This window comes from Mycteria americana, chromosome 1, assembly GCF_035582795.1.
Source record: "Mycteria americana isolate JAX WOST 10 ecotype Jacksonville Zoo and Gardens chromosome 1, USCA_MyAme_1.0, whole genome shotgun sequence".
Classification (NCBI taxonomy): Eukaryota; Metazoa; Chordata; class Aves; order Ciconiiformes; family Ciconiidae; genus Mycteria; species Mycteria americana.
In genome coordinates, this window is record NC_134365.1 from 118,543,813 (window position 1) to 118,560,471 (window position 16,659).

At 46.5% G+C, this 16,659-nt stretch overlaps 1 protein-coding gene across 13 annotated transcripts in view; it reads right to left on the minus strand.

Moving 5' to 3' along the window:
* Positions 1-16,659, minus strand: part of TIAM1 (TIAM Rac1 associated GEF 1) — a 194,372-nt gene that overhangs the window by 69,765 nt on the left and 107,948 nt on the right. For all 13 annotated transcript variants that reach the window (XR_012777875.1, XM_075517327.1, XM_075517310.1 and 10 more), the window contains one exon: positions 14,476-15,455. Coding sequence is in view for 12 of the 13 variants with exons in the window: in XM_075517327.1 (XP_075373442.1) it covers positions 14,476-15,444 (969 nt within the window). In the remaining variant the exon portion in view is untranslated. The remainder of the gene's footprint in view (positions 1-14,475; positions 15,456-16,659) is intronic.

A 16,659-nucleotide genomic window follows, 5' to 3' on the forward strand; every position in this document is an offset into this window, starting at 1 on the left:
GAGCACAGTTATCCTAGTCAGTCTGGTTATTTAATGCAACACATAGTGATAGACAAGCTGTTCTGGACAGGCCAATAATCCTCTACTCCCACCACATGTGAATGAGCTGAGCAGGGCTTCCTGTAAGCGCAGTCATTTCCCCGTACAGGTCAGCTTTCACAACCACGCGTTTTTTTCCTGCTGTTCCAATACACTTGTTTTTTGGAAGCCAATTATCTTCCCATTTCTTGCAGCACTGCAAAGGAGGGATACCTGCAGAGGGGAACTGGTGCTGCTCAGAAACCAGTGTTTACAAAACACTGCCACGAGTGAGTTTTTGCATTCCATCACGAAAAGCTGGATGGTGCAACTTCGATGACAGCACTCCATCTGAGACCCCACGTGTCAGGGAGCCAGGACTGGCATGGCTGCTCGACACTCACACGCCCGAGGCACTGCCTCTCTGCCAACACAGCTACATCGGCGTAAAACCGGAGCGCCAAAGAACGGAACGGGATCCCCCATGTTCACTGGGATAATTATTCCCATAGAATGATTGGGGGTTGCATTTGTTTTCTGGGCCCTTCTTCCTCCTTAACTTTTTTAAAGGGAAAGAGCATGCCACTCATATAGCATAAACAAACCTGCATTCTGCAGTGAACACTGCATAATGGTGGCAACAAAAATTATTTGAGGTTTTGAGATTTTTATTTTAGGTTAATGATTTAATAAATACACAATCTGTCTCAAAATTATTTTATCCATGCTATACAAAAAGTATAGAGTTAATTCCAAAATTTTAGCTGATGTAACTTTTAGGAAGCATACTTCATGCTTAAACTAGAATTAGTCAGTTTAAAAAAATAAAGAGCTACTAAACCAAACCACCAACTTCAGGTAGATAGGATTTGTAATTTTGCCAGCCAGTGTATGCATAAAACTTTCCTGGTGCTTTTTGGCAGATGGAGTATTTTTTCAAAACCAGAAGTGCACACGGAGATGTTCACGCGCAGCGCTGCAATGCAGGCTCTCAAGGTTCCTCATGCCCAGCGTGACACAGCCTTCTCGTGTAGCCTTGATGAGACACAGCATTGATTGCCTCAGTTTCCCCATCCAGGGGGAATTATACGGAGTATAAATGGGGATTATACTCCGTAACTGATACATGGGCATAACGGCTTACTATTTATAAAAAAATTAAAGGATGGAAAACTCAGGATTGAATGTTATATAAGCTCACGAGCTTAAATCGTAGCACATTTTCCAAACATCTTTATAATCTTTACCACAATGCAAGTGATAGGCTGGACGGGTCAAAAGATCTTTTCAGCATAATGCTGCAGCCCTGCCCCTAATCTCTCTCTGCTCCCTGCACTCCCTTTTCCTCTCTTCAATTACCCATATCAAAGACTTCTTGCCAAAAGATGCAAACCCTTTGGTAGGAGGAGGGTCTGAGCACACAAAGGTCAAAACAGTTCAAAACCTACAGCCTGCTAATATTGTTCACACTCATGAATTATGAGACGTAGCATTGAGTGAGCTTAGCACTTTCGGAAGTCTGCTGTATGAGAAGATCAGTCTTGGGGTTAGTAGGGTTAAGAGCATTCATTGCACAGGTCTCTGACTTCTGAGTTCCTGCTGCAATGTCAGCTTGTTCTCATCGGAGGGTATGAAAAGCTCTCAAGAAGCAGCCAGCATCTGCTCTGGCCATCTTGCAGTGCTATAATCCACACACTGAAGCGCATTCAATTAGGAGTTCAGCAGAAAGTATAGAGGTTTAGTATTGTGCTTCCGCAGAAATGGGCCGAGGCGGAAGGGGTAACACTCCCAAGCCAAGCAATAAACCTTGGCAGGGTTTGATGAACACATCACTGGAGACACAGAACTACTCCTGAAAATTTTCAAATGAGGATGCTGAAAATTAAGCATCCCAGCTCGCACCGTGAGCAGCACAGCTCCCCACTGACAAGATCGATGTGGATACACGGGCCCCTAGCTTTGGACTCCAGCCTTCCAAGTACCTACTGACATGGCCACCAGAGGCTACTGCCCAGACACGAAGTGAACATTGAGTAACCTTGATGAGAGATATTTAAAAATCACTCACGTTTTCTGCTCAGGTTCTCAAAGAGTCCCGTGGGCAACAGCAACGTCTCTCTCCTCCGAGGAAGACATGTTACCATCCCAGGTCCATGATGGGATGCGCCACAGTGGCTTGCTAACAAAACAGGCATTTCACTCCTCGGCGGAAGGAGTTACCAGGCAAAGACTCCTGAGGCCGAGAGTGAACTACAGACGTGGCTCAGTCTTCACCCCTCTGACTCTTGCCCAGCGTCCCTGCGGCTCTCCACCAGGATGCTGATGGCATGTGCCATGCACATCGCAGGAGCTGGGAGACAGCTGAAGACTGCAGAATGCATGTCTCTGAAGCCTGCAGTTTTGGACATTATACACACATTACAACAAATCACCAGCACATTACTCTTGACTTGTAATTGCTGTCATCAAGGGGCTCTGTTTTATTTCACTGGTTAAAAACCCCAAAAGTTTCATTCAGCTCTGTGTAAGATTCAGGACACTGCACCTGATATTTTGCACCTCGCCGGAGATCTTGTGTTTTGTATTTTCAGGCTGGCAAAGAGCTGTCTCCACACAGAGGAGTATTTTTGCCCGGAGATACCATCCCAGGAACCAAGTGCAAGACTGGAACTAAAATCTGTGCTGCCCCACTTAGCCTTCCCACTGGTGTTTACCCAGCTTTGGGCCTGGGAGGACAAGAGGGCAAAGCGAGAGGGAGGTGGAAATCATTAAATTGGTCACACCAAGTAGAAAGCATGTAGCAAAGAAAAGAAAGCGTATTTCCTCCAAGACAGAGAAGTCTGGGGGAACAGCAGTTCTTGGCATTTTGCAAACACAACAGGTCTTAGACCATAGAGACAACAAACTGAATAAACAGGGGGCTTTGTCCCTTCGATTTAAGATTGCTCAATGGAAAGCAGGGAGAAAGTCACATAAAGACCAGTGGCTGAAGAAGGGAACTAAACAGGCTCTAGCGACTGTGCTGCACTATGCAAGTGCTTTGATGGGGAGGCAGTAAGTAGTAGCACAGCCTCCACCAGGATCCAGGATCCCTGCGGCTGCTGAAGATGATGGAGGAGCGGCACCGTTTCTTACACTGGCAATGCTACCATATCAGGTGTAAATGCCCAGGGTTTATGAAAAGAGGTTCAGCAGACAGTAATGGAGGGAAAGAGGAGGAAAAGGTGGAATGCCCTGTGCCAGAGAGATGTGCCACAGAATGAGAAACCAGAGACGGACTGAATGGTGCCATTGTTACCAACACGAACGCAGCGAGGCCCAGCAAGCAGGCCACGTGCCAGGACAGCCCTAATAGCATTTGAGTGTAATGAAGTGGAATTATCACAGCCCCATCAAATTCAGAGAACAATTTAACTGATGAACCAATTGGGTAAATATTAGTGAAAGTATTAGCAACCCACTTAAATATATGTTTTTTCCTCACATGAACACTGGGTTTCATGCAAAGCAAGCCAGTGGGGAATAAAAACATAATGCAAGCTACATCAAGCTAATATACGTGGTGCTATAGCTTTTGCATACTACACTTTCGTGATACTCATACCTCTGTATGTCTGCTATAGCCACATTTGCTAAAAAATTCTTGTGAGATTTAGAAGATACACAGAAAAAAACCCTTTTGCTTTAGAAAAATGTCTACCTTCAGCTAGCAAGGATCAGGCAAAAAGTTTTGGGGCAGGTTCTAAGTGTCTTTGTCCCCTTGTTGAACAGATTTGGTACTGGTCTCTGCTAGCAAGAGACCACTGGATGGGATAAGCCTTGCCCAACTCTCCAGCTCATGACTGGACACAGTCAGAGCACTTGCAATAACAATGCACTTACCAAACTTCCCACCAACAGCACTGTTACAGACACTATTAAAATGGCTTGGTGAGTCACCTTCTCCTGCTTGACGGACAGCAGTGATTCACGGGCACTTAAAGCACATGCAACTGATCTAGTAGGAAAACTCTTACTTCCCTAATATAAACAGTTCCTTATGTGGATAATACTTCTTTCTAAATTAACCATTAGATTGAAAGTACTCATTAGTAAAAGGCGACTGAGTGGGTTTTTTCCTTGGAAGGGGCTCCCTCCAAGAGAATGCAAATCCTCTGTTCCCCGTCCAGTTTAGCAACAGAGCAATAAGGTGTTCACATTCAGCAACATCCTGAAATTGCACATAACCTGTCTGGTTGCTAGTTAGGCAAGCACCACAGAATACATTTAAAATAGATGGGTAAGCAGCCTGATGGTTTGCATGCTTTTATGTGCCTGGCGTCTCTTTGAAGCTCCTATGTAGAAAAAGATTGGCCCGGTAAGTGTTTTTCCTTTCTTTTCAGTACTGACTCTACCATCATTTGATAGTCAAGGTGGTCTCTTAAGGTACAACTTGCTCCAAATCAAAATTAAATCCTTTCTCCAGAGTAACTTTAACACCTGGTAATGAATGCATTAGAAGACTTATCTGTCTTGAAAAGAGTCAAAACATTCAAAGAAGCAAAGATAAATCATAAATTGCAACTGAAACCTGAGTGGGAGAAATGGTTTTAAACCTGCAATGGAGAAACACAAAAGCAACTCCACAGCTCGTTCTGTCTGGGAGGAATACACTTTTGAAGACTGTTACAAACATACTGAGTCGTGTCCACATAACTCACTGTAAAGTCAGAGGGATTATAATAATGACATGAAGGAGATCTGCCACCGCAGCAACGAACAAAGCCCCTCAACCAGATGCTGGGAGTTGATACAAAAGAAGGTTTTGAAGATATCTACAGGCCTGCATACAACAGGACAGTACTATACAAGAACTAGCCAGGATGCACTGGATTTACAGCAGGCTTTGGAGAACTAAACTGACAGCCACAAACCAACACGGGCCAACTGCAGTTTTCTGTTGGATTGGCTGGGTCTTGTTTACACCTCCTAGGAGGGCTCCCAAGTCCAGTGAGGCACAGTTACAAGCCAACTGCCATTTGTATGTGGATACCAGACTGAGATGCTGGGTTTGTTACCTTTGGGAATTCAAAGAGATCGATACTGATACGTACAAGCAGCTTTGGTTCCTACTTCTGTGCGCTCACCACGCTGGTGCAACAGTTCTTCAGATGTCTGAAAGAGTCGAAATGTAAAAAAAACCCAAACCCTTATATGTGTTATTAAAGCTGCTCAGAGTGGTCTAACAAGCAAGTAGGTTTTGGCCATGGTTCTCTGAGATCAAATTTACTCTCAACAAAAAAGGTACTAGTCCAGACCTCTAGATATTTCTCCTAGCAGTAAGCTTCACTCTTATTATGAAAGGATGAATCACAGTCACAGGTTTCTGGGCAATAATCCCTGGGAAAGTCTTAAGGAATGGATTTCAGTGGATTTTGGTTCCAGAATTCCTTTGTGAATTTGTCTTGGTGAATACTGTACAGTGTAATTTGGCACCTTGGAAAGACAGACAAGGTACTGGGTGCCAGGCACCCAGAAGATGCCTGAACATGGGAAGGAGATGTACCTCCACTTTGCTCCTGTGGGACAGGCAGGCAGCAAACGCCAATGTATCAAGCATCCATCAACCCGTTTCCTTCGCAGGCAAGACAGACTGATGTATATGGCTGTTACCTCAGCATTACACATGGCTATCATGTTAGCTTGGTGCCTCTAACACAGGGGTTGGGAACATTTTTGGTTCACTGACTCCCCAGACGTGTTCCAGCTAATATTTGGGCCCTTCCAGAAAGATCATCTCTGTAGACCACCATGCTTCCCCAAGGGGCCTGGTCTTCTTAGCTGACTTAGATGCCTTAAAGAGCATCATTATGGACCCACAGGGACTCCTGCAGCAGTCAGGAAAGTACAGCTCTGGAGGACTTGCCAGTTGTGAGACAGAAAATGTTGAAAATGAAACTATCCCCCATAAAGCCTCAGGGAAATACATGGGACAGCTTTACCCTTCTCTCCAAGATACTGTGCAGAGCTCTTCACTGACTCACGATGGTTGTGGCATCAGTTTGCAATCTGTCCATATTCAGAAAGCTAGTTTTGCATCCCTAAAAGCTAAAGTATTGGGTAAAGGGAAGGGGAAGGGTGTTTTGATTTTGCTTTTTAATAATATGAGAGAAATCCAAGCCTGTGAGAGAATGCACAAGGGACAACAGAGCCCTTAGCAGGAAACAGCATGAAGCACCACCATGGGACCTGAGCACACCTGCTTTTCCCTGGCTGTAGCACTAACTTTTGAGGGGTGCTAAAGGATATAATAGCATGAATGAGAATCAACCCATAATCCAGTGAAGCCTCTTGCAGCATGGTCCTTGCACACAGTTTCTGACACCTGCACAGATCTGGGGTGTCTGGGCCCGCTTTCCATCCCCAGCAGTGGGAGGAAGTCTCCGTTTTTCAGCACTGCAGTGTTTAATCCCTCCATTCCCAAATGATATGCTGAGGATCCCCCCAAATTTACCTTGCTTTCATCCCAATGGACCACCCAGATGCAGAAAGTTTCTAGAGGGACTGAGCTAACCATAAACTAACGCAAGCAGCCTAACTGCGCTCAAGTTAAACAAATTGCAACATGCCTAACCAAAATCCTCGAAGTAAAATACAGGGTTAGGTTACTTTTAGTTCGCTTGGTGCTAAGAAAAGGCAATTCTTCTTGAGAAATGTAACAGAGGGGGTAGAAGTGGGAAAGGAGGAAAGCTGCTAGAACAGCAGCTTGAAATCAAAACATATCATCTGGGAGGTGTTCACCTGAACAATCACCTAACTTAAGGGAGCAGGGAAATGTCTGCCACCTGGGATGATGACTAGTCATAGGATCACATGCTGAAGCTCTCTGAAAAGAAATGTTTCAGTGGAGCACTTCACTGGAAAGGATCACTACTGCAAATTGCATCCATTTAAGTAAACATAGCCAGGCAAACAAGCAGCTGGGGCAACCTGCCTATGATTTTTAAGTGGAAAGTACGTGAAACTAAAAACATGCAGTGTATATAGCTTTACCGAGAATACAATTATTGCCAATGGTACAAGCACTTCAGATGTATAAATGACAAAGTCCTACTGTTTGCAAAAACCATGCCTGAATGGAGCTAGATAAGATATGAGGATTGCTGATTTGCTTTCCATTGGCTTCAGACCAAGAGAGAAGGAAGAAAAACAAATTAAGATCTTGGAAAGAGTATCAAAATATTTGCCAGCGAAGACCAAAACACTCCTTTTCACATGTTCCTTTCCCTGATAATACTGGGGCAGAGTCGTGTGCTCTGAAAGGAGTGACTGCTATTTACTTTAAAATATCCTGAATAGGCAATACCTGATCTAATCTCGTCCATCTGGGAAGGGCAGCCTCGTGACAGAGCAGGGAAGATTTCCGAGTTTGGGTCTGAAGCCCTCTATTCGAGCTTTCCTCCAGGCTCACACTGAATCCGCTTCCAGTTAGCCAGGCTATAAACAGCTCACCGGCTCTAGCTGTTAAATGGGTCTGGTCGTTCAGACCCCCTAAGAACTGCCGCACTGGCTGCTGCATGCCCCAGCACCGGCAGCCAGCAGGACCCAAGATGTGGATTCACAAGCAGTTTACACTGGTGCAAGCTCAGGCTGATGCTAAAATGAGTGGTTACCCCTTCCCCCCCAAGCCCATTTCCACCCCTTCCTTTAACTTGGTCCCCTGCAGCTGAAAACAAAGATGTTTTTGGTTTTAATAGGGTTGTTTGCCTGGAGGCTCAGCAAAGTGACCGGCTGACCAGTGCTCTCCAGTGGGATTCAGCCCCTTGAGTCACCGGAGCCAAACCGCCCAACTCGAGGATCTCCAGCTTTTGGAGATTCGGCGCGCAGCTCAGGCTCTATCAGAGACCTTGGGAACGACCTCCATCTGAAAGGCACTACGGGGCTCGTCAACAGGGGCTCGAATCAGTGAGATGCACACTACAGCAGAAAACCCGTAACATCTTCCTTTTAGGCACTTACTAAACTATGTGTCATTAATTATAATTTAATGACACACGGCTTTGTCTTTATTTCTTTCCTCGATTCCCTCTGGAGTCAAACAACTAAGATTAAAGGTCAGGGTCAATCTGTTAGGTTGAAAATAGCCGTGTTTTCCAGACTACAGCCTGAGATGTACAGAATTACTTTAATTGGAGCAGAGCTTCAGCTGCTGAAGATACTCTGCCTGGAAAAGCAATGACCAAGGAGGACTATAAGAGCAGGCTATAAGGTCACAAGTGTTATACAGAGAGTGAACAGGATGCAGTGGAAGCCAGAAGGAGAAAATTATTTCAGAAAAGAGAATTCATGGGGGACAGGTCAACCCAACACTCTTGGATGCATTCCTCGCTCAGGAAGACTCAAATCGCTAATTTTCTGGGATCGGGAAGAATGCCCTAAAGGAAAGTTCACCCCCTCCTCTCCCCGTTTCTTTCTTTTCCTGGGCTCTTGGTATTTGGGGAACAAGGTACTGGGCTGGATGGTGCTTTCATGTGACCAACCCAGTGTGGCCCTTTTACATTTTGAGGTTATATCCTCTATGCCACAAAAGCATTTGTGAAAAAGTTTTACACAACTTAAAAACAAGTAACAGCTCTCTGGAGTTTAGCCATCCTACAGAACGTAATGAAACACTATAACCTGTTATAAAATTCCCTGAGATGGTAAAAAAATAGTATCGACTGGAAAGATATTCTATTTTTAGACCCATTTCTGTGTACATCCTGATCTAATTCCCACAAAAACCTTGGTTTCATCCCCTGCATATTCTGCAAAATTTTTTTATATAGGATTTTTTCTTTAAGGCTTGAGATCCCAAATTCCTTCAGGCTACCTACAGAGGCCTAAAAATAGCAATAAACTTGAAAATCGGACAAAAGGGGATTTAACGCGCCAAGGACATAGTCTGGGGCTGGCGCTGAAGGAGGCGCAGTTTCCAAGTCAGTCGGGCAGGAATTTTGTTCAGTCTCCCCCTGCTCAGCTTCACAACAAACACTGGACTGAAGACACTGTAAAAAAACTTTGTTTTCCCTGCAGAGTTGAGGGACATCATCTTGCTGCTCCTTCTCAAAAGTTACGTAAAAAACCTGGACCGCACCATTGTAACACTCACGTTGGAATTGAGCTTTCCGGAAGAAATCACAGACTGGGCTACAAAGCTCAAAGAGGAACAAGTCACCCTTCTCGTACATGAGTGGTTGACCATGCAGAAACACTTTGGCCATTGTGTCTCTTTGGATTTTAATGCACACAGGAGTCACACCATGCTCTAAATACTGCTTGTAAAATACCATCGCTCCCCCAGAAAAGACAGTCCAGCCATAGCTTCACACCTCCTAGGGACTACTCCTAATGACTTCTCTACAAAGCAAATACCAGCACTGGAAGCTCGTGGAGGTCTCCAGCTTTGGTGGCCACTGCCATCACCATCTTGGCCATCACGAAAACCAGAGGGGGAGGAGCGGGACCTGCAGGGCCAGAACTAGCATCAGGTAGGGCTGGCTCATGTCGATCTGGAGCAGACACCGATGAACAGACACGCTGCTGGCACCATGGCCTGGCAAGCAGATATTGCTGTGTGACCAGAATACCTCCTGTACGTGCAGGATGTCTTCACCTGACTACCCTTGTAGCGGAGTTTGAAATGTCAAAAGAGGGTCATGCCCTACATGAGGCTATATCCCCCCATTCAATGGTCTAGAGCAGTCAGAAATTATCCACAGAGGGGGAACATGGAATAAGGAGGTGGCAAGACGGGCTTGGAAGTGGCACAAAACCGTATCTCAAGGTTTCCATTCCCTAATTCCCCTCCTGAAACTTCAGTTAGGGCTCGTAACAGCAGGGGAGCATGTGGTTACATTTGCCTCTGAACATCTACCCGGAGGAGGAGTGAGTCTCCCGCAGGCAGATGTTTAGCTGCAAGCAGGACACAACAGGGCCATTTCACAAAATCTGGATCCCAACAAGCAGGTTGTAGGATCCTGGGGGGATCTCACGACCCACAGTCAGAACAAGCTGTATCCAACCGGAGCTTGTCTCCCTTCAAGCAAAAATGGGTGAAAATGTCAGCCAATTAAGCTTTTTCCACCTACATCACATCAGCTCCAAAAGCCAAACAGGATCCCAGCAGAGCTCTCCAGGAAGTCTCACTTCAGCAGATCTGAACCCTTAATGTTAAAATGTTACGAAAAACAGAACTGCTGCGTGGGTGCCCCAAAGCCACCCTGTGAATATTAATCACTTGTGCATATTGAATACAATTGTATCTCCAGTATTAAAAAGCTCTACTTCTCAATTAGTGGAAAGTGACTCCCACAGTTCAATTTAAGGTTTAAATTTGGAAAGGGGAGATTTTTTTTTCTTTTTTTTTTTCTTTAATGTAAACCACTGTGCTGGTTTTGGCTGGAATAGAGTTAATTTTCTTCATAGTAGCTAGTATGGGGCTATGTTTTGTGTCTCCTTGGATTTTTGACGGCTATTTGTGCTGAGAACAGTGTTGATAACACAGGGATGTTTTAGCTATTGCTGAGCAGTGCTTACACAGAGTCAAGGCCTTTGGCTGAGTAGGCTGGGGGTGCACAAGGAGTTGTGGGGGGACACAGCCGGGACAGCTGACCCCAACTGCCCAAAGGGCTATTCCAGACCATATGGCGTCATGCGCAGCATATAAAGCTGGGGGAAGAAGGAAGGAAGGGGGGGACATTCGGAGTGATGGCGTTTGTCTTCCCAAGTAACCATTACGCGTGATGGAGCCCTGCTGTCCTGGAGATGGCTGAACACCTGCCTGCTGATGGGAAGGAGTGACTGAATTCCTTGTTTTGCTTTGCTTGTGTGCAGAGCTTTTGCTTTCTCTATTAAACTGTTCCTATCTCAACCCACGAGTTTTCTCACTTTTACTCTTCCGACTCCCTCCCCATCCCACCGTGGGGGGAGCGAGCGAGTGGCTGGGTGGTGCTCATTTGCCAGCTGGGGCTAAACCACAACAACCACATACTTGTAAAGAACCCATGGATAAGGCATTATAACAAAACACGTACAGCTATGATTCTGGCATCTCCTTTCTGCGATTCATTCAAGGATGCGTTTCCCCAGTAGCAGTGGTCAGCACACCACAAAAATTACAGCTACTGACAATTTCTAATAAATTTAGCCTGTATAGAAAATACGATGATGTACATATAGTTGAACATGCATGTAACAGTGGCTGGATTCAGGAATCAAACACAAGGGCACAAGCCCATTGCTGTGGTCTCGGACTTACCCTGCGCTCGGCGTCTCCTGCTTTCAGGGACCTCTTTGGGAACGAGACTAGTCAAAAACTACCTACAGGCGGTCATCAGGACCTTTCAGTATTTCTAGCATCAGGGCAGGTGAGACTAAAAAATCATGCAAATATCCCAGCTACGACTTTCCAAAAACTGAAAAAACCCCACTGACAAATACAAAACCAAATTCCTGTGAGGATGGGCAACAGTGATCTGGACAGAAATCTCACTCCTGGCTATGAGGCTCAATTAGGTGACTTTGAACAAGGGAGCTTACCTCTGCACTGTTAAATAACACAGGTACAGTGACAGCTCACTGGCCTGGAGGTCAAGAGGGAAAACCGCGTCCAACACCATGTTACACTTGGCCCTGGGTCACCTTTGTGTGGTGCCCTGCAGCCTTAAGACATAACTATTATTTTGTGGGATCAGGATGGGGGGAGGCAGTTCAAAAGGCTGGGAAAAAATAATAGAGTTTTGCCCCAGTTCACCAAATTGCTTTTATATCATGAAATGTTCTACAGCATGAGGACACACAGGCTCTGGGGCAATGCTCAAGGTGGTCATCAAGAGCGTGAGGCCCATTGAGAAAGCGTTGAAAGACTGGGAAGGGCAGAGGGAAACAAAATTCCCCAAACTGTGACGAAGTACGAGCTGGTACAGGCTAACACAGTGCCAAGGAGCACATTAACAGCAAAGCAGGAAGGCCATCAGCTCTACATCTCAGCTGCCACGGTCTCAGGTAGGGTAAGCATCACGCTCTACTTCGCACCAGGGGTGTCGAGTAAAGATGTGCAAAGTGCTGAGATATTGTTGGACTGAGGACCTGGTTCGGAGACAGGTTGGTAGTTTCCCTCCTCTCACCCCATCCAAAGCCACCTAATCAGGTTCACCAAGGAACTAGTCCTTTTACTTTGCGTGCAAATTTGGACTTCCTTTTCGCTCTATCAAACACGTAATGATAGCCATTTCCCTAAGCCTGCTAAAGGTAGGCTTGGGCTAACATGTCTTCACTGCTGACAAGTATCTTATACTTACTGTATGCTGCTAGGATTAAAGACTTGGAAGGATTTTTGACCTTTCCAAAGCTTTAATGTTGTTGAATTTATACATGGTAATAATCACTGCTGAGACTCCTTATAGCCACCGTCTCCAAGCTCAGGAGATATATCTAGTGAAACCAGCCCCACAAAGTGATTTCCTTGGGTATAGCTGAGGCCTTGCAAAATGCTACACAAATTCGTGACTTTCACTAAGTGCCTCAGAGTAATCTTCTTAATGCCAAGATAGGCACCAAGAAGAAAAACAAATGCTTCGCTGTTCACCAGCAACACTGTTCTCTTTTTCTTAAATACACTTGAAAGAGGGCTGGAGGCAGCAGTTGCACCTAACAATCTTCATGAAAGCTGCTATGTTCAAGGCTGCCAAATAACATCCTTTTTTTTTGCTTGTTGTTGTTGTTCTCTTGCTTTTTATCCTGCACTGCCTTGATGGAGCACCAAAGGGTTTTTGCACTCGCACTGTAAAAATACCTCCAAAAATAAAGAGCTGATTTTGAAGTACAAAGCTGCTGTTGTGGGACGCTGCAGCATCTGTTATAGCATGTCATTTTTATATTTAGAAGCAGTGTTATCTCCACAGATCAAGCACTGCCAGTAAGTCACTCAGCAACCCCTTCCCATCAGCTCTCACAAGTCAGTGCCAGCCGATGGAGGGGGACACGCTCCTCTCACCCTCCAACAGCCCTCCACACCCCCACACCTCCTCTGCGGCACACTGCAACCTGCCTGACTCACGCTGCCCAGCCTGGTATCTCTAAAGCTGGTGTCTTGCCAACAGCTCAGCCCGGCAGCAGGACGTGAGCCTGCCGGCCTCCGACATGCCGCTTTTTTCTTTTTCTGGGTCATGCGGCACGGTGTGTGTACGCTGCATGGCACATGTAGGAGAAACCATGCAACAAAATCAGGGGAGCTGCTGAAGCATGCAATCTGGTGCACAGCTCTGACCTGCGCCGTCAGACCGTTCTGTCCGTGTCCTCCAGCCACGTTTCTGAGCTGGTGCCCACAGTTAGAAAATAGTGCATGTAAAAAACGCCACAGCCAGCCTCTTCCATTAGGTGGCTGGACCACTGAGAAGGTCCAGCAAGCCAGCCGAACGAACTTAAACTGAGCGCAATATGCCCACAACATGTATGCCACACGCAGCTTGTACAGGTGGGCAGGATTTGTAGCTCCTTTTTCCCCCCTCTGAGAGTAGTCTGCCACTTACTGTAAGCAGAATTGCTGTTTGTAGCACAAGGCGGTGCTGTGTAACTCAATCAGGCAGAACACAGCCAAGAAAAGCAGGGCAAAACATAATAAAGACCCAACAGCAGCCGTCAAAGCAAAGGTCACAGGACTGGTGTTTGGAGCGTGGGAGGGGCACCAGACAGAAAAGCTCATCTTGGCTCTGTGCTGTCTGTTAAAAGGATGAAGGATGAAGGGTATGACGTCCTCCCTGGCTAGCAGAAGCAGCATCTTCTCCATATATCTCCATCCCCCATCATTTTTCAGTTCACAGCAGGTGAGCACCGCAGCTTGCAGGACTGGCAGTCTCCTGCAAGGGGACAGCACTGTTTCTGGGTGATGTTTTGCACAAATGTGAACGTCAGCTAATTAGAAGAGTGAAATTTCAGCCCAGCAAGTGTTTACGGTGGAGGGGAGAGGAAACACTCGCAGGTTTCTCCTTTGCTTCCAGCCATGAGAGCCGAGGAGTGCTTGCACATGTGCAGGCAGGGGAGGGTGACGGGGCAGGGAGGGCAGAGAGGGGAAACACAACCAACACACGCGAGCTCCCCGAGTGATCGGTTTTGGCAGCTACCCTGGAAAAAAGGCACCGTCAGCACTGCAAAACATGCAGGAAAATCTTTAGCTGGCAAATGCAGATTTGTCTTTTCCAGGAGCAGTGAAGAGTGGAAAAGGCCCAAACAGAGTTGCAGATAGGGAAGGGAGCAGTGATGGGATCAATCCATCTCCAGAGAGCAGTTACTTCAGCTCTCTCCTGGATACGGCCCTCTTCTTGGAAAGGGGGTGTTGAAGGAAAACAGAGCCTGGAAGAACCTGGAATATCTTTACCTACAGACACAGCTTAGCAAATGCCACACGCTTCCATTTTACATAGAAGAAAACTGCCTTACCTGAGTAGTTTTCGCCCTTCTGCCTTGCATGCTGGTACTATGGCTAATTTGTGGGTTGGTGGCCCCTTCGGAAAGGCAGTGGGATTTCCTACAGGGCAGAGTATTGTAATTACTGTAGGAAGGCGCATCCTCAGCAGTAACTGATGCCATCTTATGGCTCCCAATATCCGGGATGTCGGACACCAAATTCCGGCAGTACCCTCCAAAGGCGTTTCGTGGGCCGCCATTGACGGTAGCGCTCGGGGTTTTGGGGGAATACAAGTCGCTCATAGAGTTGGCGCGCTGGCAGGTGACCAGGGGCTGGGGGCTGCCGCTGGCCTCCGTCCCCCGGGTGGCCTCGGCATCCTTCTCCTCGGCCAAGCCCAGGATTTCCTCGTTGCTCGTTAAATGCTCCTGGCTGAGGTCAGAAAGTGAAAACTCCAAGCTGTCCTCACGCCAGATGTCGGCCGATTTAGAGCGCTTCTTCTTGAAGCTGGCCGTCTCCATGAAGTTTGTCCCGTTGGCCGCGTATCGATGTGACCTCCCGTCGCCCTCCGCCAGGAATGGTGGCTCGTCCCCGTAGAGCCTGCTCTCCTCCGAGTCGGGCATGCTCTGGACGGAGGCAGCAGTGAGGACGGTGCTGCTGTCCACGCTGGGGGTGACGGAGGAGTCGGTGTGATAGGAAACGGGCCGCAGGCCCATGTCCACACGGTCCACCCAGATGGGGCTTCCAAAGTCCTCTAGGTTGGCCTCCTGGGCAAAGGGCTCCAGGCCATTCTCTGCCAGGGACTGGGGGATGCTGGGGGTGCTGCTGGAGCGGGTGCTCACTTCTGAGTTACGGTGGATAATTTTTCCGGAAGAAGCGTGCCGTGTCCGGCGAGAGGCTTTATTGGAAAGGCGAAGCGAGCGGGAAGTGTGCTTGCGGCCCAGGCCGGCATGCTTGTCTCCGTAGAAGGCGTGCTCCACGCTCTGGCTCTCCGCGTTTCCCATGGTGTCACAGTCTGCAAGGGAAGAGAGAGGGGACCGTTAAAGGCAGCAACCAAACACGCAGGCAAGAAGACACACAGATGCCCCAGTATACCCAAAAGAGCTTTTTGCCTTTTTTTTTAATGAACCTGTCCCGAAACCTACACCACAGCTTCCCCTGGGTCTGGCAGGACGTGCTTTAACAGCTGCAACTAATCCCACAGAATTAATTAAGGGAGCCAGCAACTGTACCAGCAAACTTATAAATACAACTCAGTTAAATCGGTATGTACACCAGACCATAGCTATACTGGTGTACATGAAGAGGGTAGAAGAGGGAACGGTTGAACCTTGAAACTTGGTCCGAACTGGAGCCAGTTTACCACCAAAGTGCACCAGCAATTGCAGCTCTGCACACATTCACTTGACTCCTAGTGTTAGCTAATCCTTCGCAATTCCAGCCAACACTACAAACTCAAAAAATCAATAGCTATTGTTTATCTGCATGTAACAAGATGCCAAGAAGTAGATGGATATACGCCTTTATCTGAGATTTCACTTTTTTTTTTGCCCGGAACTGCGAACTGAAGCACCAAATAGCAAAGTACAAATTCAACTGTTCGGCAGCGAGCTAATGATAGGTTTGATTTCTGGAACAAAAAAACAGTGCAACATTAAGCAGGTACAGAGAGCCCCACACAAGAAAGCCATATTATGAAAAATAAATTAGCATGAGTGACTCAGACTATACAAAAATAACCTTTCCTTCCTACTCACTCTGAAGCAGATAGCTAGATCTAAGTGCTTTGATCTAGCAAAGAGAAAACTGAGCTGGAACGCAGGGACTGGGTTTCTGTCCCCATCTCCGTACTTAGCCTCCTGCATTATTCAGTTGTGCACATCCCGCTGTGAAACAGGTTTCCCATCCAGAAGATGGGAGTGATGATCTGGATTCAACCTTGGAAAACACTTTGAGGTCTGTGTGATCTCACTCAACAAATGTCAGAAATATTTTATCAGTAGTATTGGCCAAAGATCAAGAAGAAGAACAAGAAAAGTAAATGTTAAAGTACATGGCCATTCAAAATTAAATAGGAGATCCTGAATTACACACAAGACAATTATATCTAGATAAATAGTCCATAAATCTTGAACAGAAATTCCAAGACAAAATTTCCTCGTTTTGAGGTATTTGTATTGGTCTTGGTTGAAAAAAAAAGCTGCCCTGACAGTAAAATA